Here is an 11,105-nt window from a genome sequence, read left to right on the forward strand (position 1 = left end):
CGTGACTTCGCTGAACGTTGCCAGTCAAATCACCTCGACGTTCGCGACTTAGCCTCGATATCACTTTCTCAAGTTGATTAGGTATTTTGCTCAATTGGTCGAAAATGAAATTTTTTTATTGTTTGAAATGTGCTCGAATTTTTTGTTGATTGTGGTCAATATAGGTTTTACTTTATGGAGTTTTGTTCATTCCCAAATTTTCTATCAAACTGATCCGGCCTTTGCTTATAAAGCCAAATTATAGTTAAGTATTTCTTAAAAGCTTTAAGAGTTCATTCTTTATATATTAAAACATTATTTTGTCAGATTTCAATTCTTTAAAAAATTTGGACCGCCGCTATAAAAATTTTCTGGCTTCGCCATTTCTTTTAATACATGAATAATCCATTTGTTATTTCTTTATCGTAATTGTTCATGTGTATGTACAGCCTCTTTTTTCAAATAAGGAATTCGTATCTCATGATAACTAAGGGGTTTCATCCAAGGTCCAAATTATTCAAATGCCTCAACCACTATTGGAAAGCTGTCATATTTCACTGCATTAAATGGAATCCCAACATCATACATTCATTTACAGAACACATAATTACCCTACCCCTCATTCTACTTAGTAGCATTATCTCTTTGCTAAATTGACATTTTCTCTGCTTCACCACATCAATAGGATTTGGTGTACGATTAGTATCTAACAACCCCTTAGGTCTTGATGCTTTGAGCATTGATGCTGATGTTGAACTTTGACTAGAAGTGTTAGATTTAGGTTTTATTTAGGGCAGCTTTTCACTGTCTTTTAAAGTAACGTTTTAGTACAAAATAGTCTTGAACTAAAAATTTTTGTATTAAAAAGTTACTTTAGAAAGTAGTAAGAAAACTGCCCTAAACAAAGCATTATTTGTTTGATATCTTTTTGATGGTCCAACACCTCATCAAAGTCATCTCCTTCGTTAATAATAACATGTGATGTGTCATTAATATATTCTTTTAAATCCTTTATTTTCAAGCATGGAGTGTTGTATTTATCCTTAACATGTTTGGGGCAATTAGAATATGCTGTAGATTTTCTAAAACCCCCAACTAGGTGTTGCTTGTGGCATGCAATTCCTTCTTTTGTTATTTTTCCACAAAACTACATGTGACAGTATTGTTATCTGCTTTATTGACAAATATTGTATATTTTCATGTTGGATGTTTTTTAAAGATTGAACTGAATTTGATATTTTTTATTACCTATGAACAAGCAGTTTTAAATAATTAAACATTATAATCATATAAAAATGGGAAAATTAATATCTTATCTGATAAAATGCGAATTATAACAAATTGACCAAGCTTCATAAGAAAATTCCAAAGTATAGCACTGATTTTAGTTACTACGATGGCTCCAACATTTTTAAGTTTTATAGTTGTTAGAACTGTTGGCTGATGACTTTTTTTATATCAAATTATTCATCTATTCTCCCCAAATTGGGGACAAGATTAAAGTTTACGAAAGTCATAAAAACTCCATTTATATCTTATCAATTGAACTGCATAAGGATAGACATCTCTCATTGTGATCCAATGACACCATGTAGATCCTCATAATGAGAACTTTCATGGAGGCTTACATTACAACCGAATGACATGGAGATAGCAACGAAATTTTATTTTAATGTCATTAAATTCTCGCAATAAAATAATTATTTCAATAGTAAATTAATGCCACTTGGATCCAGTTTGGTTCTCAAATTAAAATTTAAAGTCATAATTTATAGTCAATTCGGCTTCTTTGAGTTGAATAATGCTTCATAATTTATGTAAAAATAAGTGAAACATCTGATCCAGTTGTTAACATGAATGAATGGAAAACGGGAAAAATCAACTCACTTAACCTAAGAAAAATTGGGATAAAGCTAGTCAAGATGACACTTATTAGAAATCAAAATGAAACAAAACAAGTTTAACCAGATTGCATAGCTCAAGTTTAAATTTAACAGTAGCTTCTAAATCATGAAAATAGAAGTCCCAAATACTAAATAGACCAAGTTCCATAGATTTTCTTTCTTTAGGTGTATGTATAGACTCTAAATCATGTATTTACTCAAAATTTTTCAATTTATTTATTGAAATATATTAGAAATGTTCTCAATAGATCTCAAATCAAATATCCAAAGGGTAGCATAGAGCACAAAAAGAAACTCTAATGGCTAATTCAACTAGTCGTTTCAGTTTCTTAATTGACCCAAAATAAAAAAAGGAAGTGAATGATGTTATTACCTTTAGCCAAAGCAAATAAATGCAGCAAACCATGCGAGTACAGCAAATGACTGAAGCTTCGAACTAGGCGAGTATGGTGAACAATGGAATGAGGAGTGAGCTTCGACATGATATTCGAATCCTAAGAGAGCATCGAACCGGCGAATGCAATGAACAAAACAACCTAGGAGCGAGAGTTTTGAAACCCTTAGCATAAGCGTGAGTGTTGAATGGTGTGGGTTTCGAACCGGGCAAAACAAATAAACCTAAGTAAATTATTTATTACATCAACTTAGAAATTAAAAACATGTAAGTATTAAAAAATCTTTGTAATTATATTAAAATTTTACTAAATAAGCTGGTGTGCGTTATTTGCGCCATGACGCAGACATGATGCAAATAGCATGCGCCATTTTCAACCTATGTGCCATGCCATATGGATGCCGCTGTGGCTGTGCCACGCTATGCGCCGTGACGCGTGCTATTTTGTGCCATTGACATGTATGCCTTACTCATTGGTGCGACAAATCTTATTGCAATCATTTTTTGCATTACTCTATAGGAGCTTGAAATTTACTTTGATAAACTAGAAATCTTAAATTGGGAAAATTAATTTTTTTACTTGTTGGTTTTATTTATTTTCAAATTTATGCTGAAATTCTTAGGTATTTATAATCATTTCGTTATCAATTGGGATTATAAATGACTATTTTTTTTATTTTCATTTAAAGAAAGTGTTGAATGGATTGATAGCCTGATGTATGTGAATCTTTAGTTTTTCTTGTATTAAAGCATTATATTTATCAAATTAGTTGCATTATGAAATCTTAAACCCGAGTTGTCTTGCTTTAGCAATCCTTCATTAGGTGTGACACCGAAAATTCTTCTAAGAGATTATCTTTTTTGCTCACGCATTTGGCATGCTTACTTGGTTTTATCTTTTTCTCTTTTTTTCTTGTTCTCTTTGCTTTCCTTCTTTCATTATTTTATGACCAACTTAAAAGTGGATTCATTTTATTTTGTTCTATTACATCTTGGTTTCGTTTCTTTATGTGAAACATCGATTGATCATCTCTTTATTTTTGTTTTTTATTATCTCTGTTTCTCATCATTTATTTCTATTTGGAGATCGACATATCTTTGGTTGACATTATTGTTTGCCTAGCTTTTGTTATTAATAGTCAGTAGAAAATAACTGTTGTATTAGAGGGTTTGCTACCAAGCCGAATTGCTTGTCGCTGCTGCATCTTAATCAAATTATTCTAGTTTTACATTTAGGTTTGTATTGGAAATCACCGATCATAGAGTATCATGTAGCATTACTATTTACCTTGATTTTTAGCTGGACTCTTTTTGTTCATTAACTGTTATAGGATATATCAGTTAATAATTTTGTGGGTTTTTTTTTGTTGCGATTTCTTGCCATGCAGATACACATACTTAAATATGAATTTTCAGTCTCCCGTTATTATTTTTCTAAATATTTGGTCCCCTTGGTTCTATTTTTTCCACTCTGAGCCATATCTTTCTTTTGTTTTTTGATTTTTAGCTGTTGTTCTTACTTCATCTTTTGTCCTTGTTTCAATTTGAAGTCATCTTTTATGGATCCGTTTCTTCCGTATTCTTTGCCTAGAGTATCCCAAGGAGAATTGCATTAAACATTGAACAATTACATTTTATTCTTGGCAGTTTTAAATGTACATCCGAATGTGGTGTACGTACTGTGAAAATCATTTGATTTTGTTAACACTCAAACTGGCTTATGCAATCTTCTTATTAATGTTTACTTGCTTGATTTTGTTTGGGTCCTCATTACTAGAATCCCCTTTTCAAATAATTTTAGGCCTTTTGGCTCGTTATCACTCACGGCTTACAACCTTTTAACTTGACAGTAATTGGAATAGTACGCTGCCAAATTTATTGAAAAAGGTAGGTGCAATGACATTTTAGCAGAGTTTTTTTTTTCTGGCGCTGACTGGAGGTGTCTAAGCACTAACGTTATATGCTGTTAATAATGATTTAACTGGGTGTTTCTTTGTTTAATTATTCATTCATCTTTTATATTCTGCTGGAAACCAGTTTAAATTTCATTTCCTATACATTGGAGAAATATAACAACCATCACATTTCTTTTTTACTCTCACATATTGCCTACGAATTAAATAATTTGTCAAGAACTGCTCACGCTTGCTTTTTTATGATTGTAGGGCACGGTACTTTTGGAGATAAGCAAGGACTCTCCACTTCCTGTGGTCCTTCAGATGAGCCAGGGTTGTTCGGCCTCTGATGCTTTGCTTCTGCTAAGGAGATTGAAGAGCTTTACCTCTAGACATCCACAAAATTGCTCTATAGAGCCTATTGTTCTATCTCCATGATGGATAATGTGACTAAATGATGGTTAAGACTGTGCAATGGGGACGAGATCAAGTTTTTTCGTGGACCTGTTTACTTCGATTATATTTGAGTGTCAAGAGATGGGAGCTCAGTCCATGTCTCGAACATCTTAGTATGGAATTAGCTGGACTGTTTTAGCTTCCTTGTATACCCAAATCATTGCCATTTTTGCCTCCTTCCATCACGTTGCAGCCAACTGTTGAGCCACGTGGGGAGCTTTATTCACGGATTAGTACAGATGCTTCTGTCAATTATAATACAGTGCTCATGTTTGCATCTTTAGCTGATTAATGATGGTAAGATAGCACAATTACCTTTTATCTACATTTTTTTTTCTGTAGCCGAAGCATAATATTCTTGAGTTCAAGTTTCAATTTGTATCCCATAATTTACTTCTCATGTTGGAAGATTCCTTTTGTTTTTGCCTTCTTTCTCTAATTAGCAAGTGTTTTATCTTTTTGTCAAATTGTCCCATGAAGTTTGATTCGTTGTTTATGCAAATACTTATTAGTGTTATGGGGATGCTCGGTTTGTGATAAGATAAAAATTGTTCATTCCAAGTTACATTTACTATGATATTTTGTGCTTGTAATCTTTGTGTTTTGTGCAAAAAATAGTTAAAAAAAAGGAAAATTGAACCAGCATTACAACACCACAAAACCAGAGTCGTAGAGCCCAAATTCATTCCAGTGCTGCCGCGGTGAGCTCTTATGCCTTCAAGCCAGTGTTGCGATGCTAGTTTAGTTATTTAGAAAAACTAGAAATAGTGGCCTTAGACTTCTTGTAAGGGAGAGGGCATATTGCGGAGTTGTTTTGTGTGAGTGTGTGGGCTTGTCTTGAGTGTTTGTATTTGGAGTTTTGTACTTGTGATCTCCCCGGGGCGACAAATTTAGCCTGATAAATCTTTTATCTAGTAATTCTTGCAATTGACTTTTTAGCTCCTACAATAATTTAGCTGTCATTCTGTAAGGTGGATCTTTTACTGAGTAAGAAAACACTTATGGATTTTGTTTCACTACAATTATATCTTTCATTTCCTTAACTTCTTTAATTGTATCTTTTACTGAGTGAGAAACTCTGATATAGTTTGTTTAGTAATTTTGCGAGAATGGTATAGCTTAAGTATCTTGTGAAGCTCTCGTGTCCTCTACGTTGTTTTTCTGAATTTCACCCATTCTTTGTGTATTTTGAACATTCACTTTAATTTTTCTAGCTCTCTTCACCAAAACAGAATAATCCATAATCCCTAGAGGAATAAGAGGTTGTCTGATTGCATCATTTAATTATAATAAGAATATATGACATTTTGTTGACCTCTACTCTACAGCCAAAAAAAAAAAAGAAATAAAAAATGGCTAAATCATTACATACCTGCTACCCATCCTGATTCTCTGCGAGAAATCTCATCGCAGTCTGCGAACGACGCCGAATGTCAGCGGCCCATCCCTCGCGTGCGGAGTTTTGCCTTGATTCGCACCCTACTGGCGTCAATAAAAGGAGAAGCGGAGAAGAGCCCTCGGTTCTGGATTCCCTTCCCACTCACTAGTTCGCAAGCAGATCGAACTCCTCCAATCGTGAATCCCTCTCAAACTCATGCCGACGTCCAAGCACTCAACCCTCTACCTCCCTATTTCGTCGAGACACACAGAGATTGAGAGAGAGAGAGAGAGAGAGCATTCTTCTTACCTACCTGAGCCCCTTCCTCCTCAGAGTTTCGATTTTCCCCTTCCTCTACTCTGTCTGGCCTTCTCCATTCGCTCCCAACGCAAGCCTCACCTCATCGCAAGCACCACTCTCCATCTCTTCCTATACCCGACCACATCCTGCTCCAAGCCGATCCACCTCTACAAGCTGTGAAACCTCCCAGGCAGAACCTATACCCGTCACCACCATCGTCATCGTCATCACTTTGTTCCGAAGGTATAACTTCCTAAACTCAAAATCCCACAATCGACGTTTGTTTTGAGCCGACAAACTACCCATACACGCTTTTCTCTAGCGTGGTGAGAAGGGAATCCGGCGCGACACCTACGACGAGGCGGGTAAGTCCGGTATGCATTTTTCTTAGCGTGACCGGGATAATCTTAAGTACCCGTACGCGGCTCTGTACCTGTGGGGAAACAACTGCTTCTCTTTTGTAACAGGTACCGAAGACCCATACACGCCTCCCCCCTCCCCTTTCTTTAGCGTGGCGGGAGTCCCAGTTTTCCGTAGTTTTCCCCTAAACGGTGGAGACGTTGGGAGGCTCCCGAAATTTCGGTTGAAAATAAGACCGTACTTGGACTTGATTTGGACCTGAGTGCACTTGCACGAAATGAACTCAAACTTGAATTTGAAATGAATCTTGAACTAAAATTCGAGCAAAATAATACAAGACTTGGACTTGATTGAACTCAAAGGATGGCATGGGACATAGAACTTGAACTTGATACTCGAACTCAAGCAAGAACTAGAACTTGAACTCATCTTGGATATGAAACAGAACTTGCAATTTGACTACAAGGACCCGGACTTTGAATGTTAAATGTTTAAATCAAACAAAAAGAATAGAAATGCTAATTAAGACTTTGAATTGTTCAAATAAACATCAACAATCAAATAGAGGATTTATGGAACTCAACATAATTTGAAGCATATTTGCAAGCAAGGATGGAATGAGAAATAACATTGATATGCACTTGAGTTTGAATGATTGAACCTAGACTCGAGCTAAACTCGAGCAGCTCATTTGACTTAAGTAAGTCATGACTTGAACAATATAAGATGAAAGAGCAATAATGAAACTTCATTTGAGAAACAACACAATCAAATCTCATGACATAATGTGATGCTCTCAATTGATGAAACAACTTGCTTGCAAAGAGAGATCAACAAGATCTCCACCTATAAGCTATGGCATGAAATCTCCAATGAACGTCAAAGAGCCATCATGAATTTCTAACCAAATGCAAATGAGTAATAATCCACCTACAATCGTATGCAAGGAGTTTGTGGAAATGCATTCAAGTGAATAATGAAGGACAAGTAGAGTTTGCAAGCAATGAATGGTGGAGATTATGGAGAATAGGGAAGTTCATATAAAAAAAATAATTGGAAGTGTTCTCCAATGAAAGCCAAAGGTCGTAATGTTAACATGAGCACTAATGACAATAATCAAGGATGTTAAACTTGGTGTATGTATTGTAAGTGACCTTCAAGGATAGGGGAACTTCAAGGACACACAATGAAATATCTACAAGTGCTGCAGTGATATGATCATAGGTAAAGTATCAAATCGTCTGAAGATTTGATATCTCTACAAAGTATGAAGAATATAAGAGTTAATGAAAATCATGATTGTTCAAGCAAAGATCGATTGAAAGATTTATGTCTCACTCATAAGCAACAAATGAGTTCCATAAACAATGAAAGGAAGCATAATACTAATGAATGGATCAACACTTCCTTGCTTGCAATGTTACGCCGGCCCAGGAGGGGCCGGCTGGATCGGTCCAACCCGGACCGGTCCACTGCTACTCCAGGCGGAGAAAGCAGACGGGGCGGAAAAACGCGAGGTCCACGTAGGCGGCTTGGGGGGGAGATTAGGAGGGAAATTTTGAATGGGAAGGCTGTTTTAGGAAGTTTATTATTGTCCTTTATGATTAATTTTGTATAATTAGGAGTTTGGGGGGGAATTTGAATCTCATCTTGAATTGGAGTTTTCTCTTTGAGATCTACGTTTTGTTTTGGGCTCTTGGCTTTGCCGGAGACTTTGGAGAGTACGTTCTTCCTCTCGAATTGAAGAACAAATTGTATCTTTGCTATTTGTTTCGTCTACTAGTAAAAATACAAGTCTTTGCTTGCGTTGTCTCTCAATATTCTCGTAATATTCACAGTTTTTCCTGCGCATAGTTGCTGTCCACTGTTGGAGACAGCAGTTTTCTCCTTGTTCGGCTTCAGTTTTGGTTAGGAACTACTTGAAATCAAGTATTTCCTATCACTTTAGTATACTTACAAAATCTTATATACAATAAGTATGCAAAGTTAATTTTTGAAATAATCCTCAAGACCGTTAATCTCTGATTTTTTTAGGAGTTTCCATAAATTGGGTTAACACTATCTGGTTTAGCTGGTCCTAGTAGTCAAATTTGTGTTTGATTATAGAATAGGCCTACTTAAGGCTGGAAACATTTTTTCCAGCGATAGATGCAGCTGAAATTGCCTAGAATGAAGACAAAATTAAGATTACATCAACAACAATAGAAGTTTAGCTTCGGTAACATACCTCCTTTCCCTTGAGTTAAGCCCGAGAATACTGAGGCAAAAATACTATATACTAAGACAAACATTTTGTAATGTTTCAATCATTTATGGAATTATGATGTGAACTTCCGGGGCGTTCATCGCCTTTGCTCCCACCCAAGGTCCTCAGAGAACTGAAGAAAAGCAGCCCTGGGATTGTTATTTGAGATTGACAAGTAATATGCTGCAGTTTCATCATCTACATGCATACTTCGCTTCATGGAATCAAGTATTTTCTTCCTGCTTCTTTCAGTGATGAAACCACTAATAGGAGTAGATTTTCCATTAGGCCCACCTTCTAAATAGAGAACTGCAACTTCTCTCTTTGCATGACCGTCTAACTCAATGTAGCAGATGCTGTCCTGGAGAAGTTCTGGATTGCTTATGGGTATGAGAAGCCTCTCTCTTGAGTAAATTCCATGGTCACTCATCATATTGTTTAGACGCTTAATGTCCATCACCTACATAAATTTATGATCAAGTTAAAAGGCCAGTTGAGAAAATCATCCATGAAATAAATGCCAAGCCTTGGCATCTGTGTTTAATGCAGAGGATTCAACAATGAGAAGATGAACGAATATAACTGAAGAACTGACATAGGCATGCACTAAGAAGAAATTGAATAAAACTATAAAAAAGAAGAAGACATTGAATAAAACTGTTATACATGTTGATGCCGCAACACCTGCAAGCAATAGAGAAACAAGAGGGACGAGCAATGTAGAAACTCCAATTCACGGTGGAGCTGTGTATTGTTTCTATTGAAATGAAAAAGCTATTTTCCTCTGATAACAGCTCTGGCTAATATATGCCAGCCTTTACTACTAAAAGGTAAACATAATAAAAAGGGAGTGCTGTAATATATAACTAACTAAAGCTAACTAGGTAGTGGCACCTGAATTCTACTAACAGAATAAGCAAGTTTATTCTACTGAAGGTTAAAGTACTCCCTGGAACCGAATAACCGGGATTGCTCCGCATCATTCGCCCCCGCTAGAAAGAAAATCTGTGCTAGCAGATTGCTGTTGGTTCTCGGGGTCATCTGGAGGATGATAGGTGTAGATATCTTTGACATTGAAAGTGTGCGATGTGTTAAACTCCTCAAGCAAATCAACGACATATGCGTTATCGTTAATTTTATGGACAATAGGAAACGGCCCCCATTTCTTCTTGCCCAACTTTGAGTATTCGCCAACGGGAAGTCGTTCACGTTTTAGCCTTACAAGTACCAGATCTCCAGCTTTAAAAAGTTTCTCCCGACGGTGAATATCTGCTTCCGATTTGTATTTTGCGTTGGCTGCTTGCAGTCTTAAGCGAATATTGGATAGGAATTCAGTATAGTTCTCCACCAAGGTGGCTGCAGTCTTGCTCTTGCAATTCGGCAGCACTGCAACATCAAGAACCGTATTGGGTGTTTTAGTATAAACTATACTAAATGGGCACATACCAGTGGATCGGTTGGTCATTGAATTAAACGCAAATTCAGCTTGGCTGAGAAGCTCATCCCATAGTTTAGGATTGTCTTGAACCAGGCAACGTAGTAGATTCCCCAACGTGCGGTTGACCACTTCCGTTTGGCCATCAGTTTGCGGATGATAGGACGAACTGAGCTGAATTTGTGTATGCAACCTTTTCCATAATTCACGCCAGAAATGGCTGATGAATTTAACATCCCTATCTGACATAAGACTGCGGGGAATGCCGTGTAGTCGAACGATTTCCTTAAAAAAAATCTTGGCAATGTTGAGAGCATCAAACGTTTTCTTGCACGCAATGAAATGTGCCATCTTGGAGAATCGATCAACGACAACCATAATCGAATCATTGCCATGTTTGGTCCTCGGTAAGCCTAAAATGAAATCGAGACTTAAGTCTTCCCATATAGACTCCGGTACAGGCAGTGGCTGGTATAAGCCAGTGTTTTGGCCCCCGCCTTTGTAAGACTGGCATATTGAGCATCTTTCCACAAACTTCGAGACATCCCGCCGCAAATGAGGCCAAAAAAAACGTTGCTGGAATTGCACAATCGTGTTATCCCTGCCCATATGCGCCGACAATCCGCCTGCATGAACTTCCTTAATAAAATGTTGCCTCCACGATGAAGATGGCACACAGAGTAAATGTCCCTTGAAAAGAAAGCCATGCCGAATAGAATAATCATCTACCGGTTCTTGTTTGCAACACTTAGCCCAGTG

General features: G+C 36.8%; 2 protein-coding genes across 5 annotated transcripts in view; one reads left to right on the forward strand and one right to left on the reverse strand.

Annotated features, from left to right (window-relative positions):
- Positions 1 to 11,105, forward strand: part of LOC110093979 (recQ-mediated genome instability protein 1) — a 65,951-nt gene that overhangs the window by 46,628 nt on the left and 8,218 nt on the right. For 2 of the 4 annotated variants that reach the window (XM_020819056.2, XM_020819057.2), the window contains exon 8: positions 4,443 to 4,925. In XM_020819056.2, the coding sequence (XP_020674715.1) occupies positions 4,443 to 4,610 (168 nt within the window). In that variant the 3' untranslated portion in view covers positions 4,611 to 4,925. Of the gene's footprint in view, positions 1 to 4,442; positions 4,926 to 11,105 lie in introns of those variants that run through there. The other 2 variants (XM_028693021.1, XM_028693061.1) reach the window with 2 other exon arrangements.
- On the reverse strand, positions 9,009 to 9,368 carry LOC110093970 (F-box protein At1g55000-like). The gene has a single exon (XM_020819045.1). The coding sequence runs from the start codon at positions 9,366 to 9,368 to the stop codon at positions 9,009 to 9,011; it is 360 nt and encodes a 119-aa protein (XP_020674704.1).

Source organism: Dendrobium catenatum, unplaced genomic scaffold (genome assembly GCF_001605985.2).
Source record: "Dendrobium catenatum unplaced genomic scaffold, ASM160598v2 fragScaff_scaffold_0, whole genome shotgun sequence".
NCBI lineage: Eukaryota > Viridiplantae > Streptophyta > Magnoliopsida > Asparagales > Orchidaceae > Dendrobium > Dendrobium catenatum.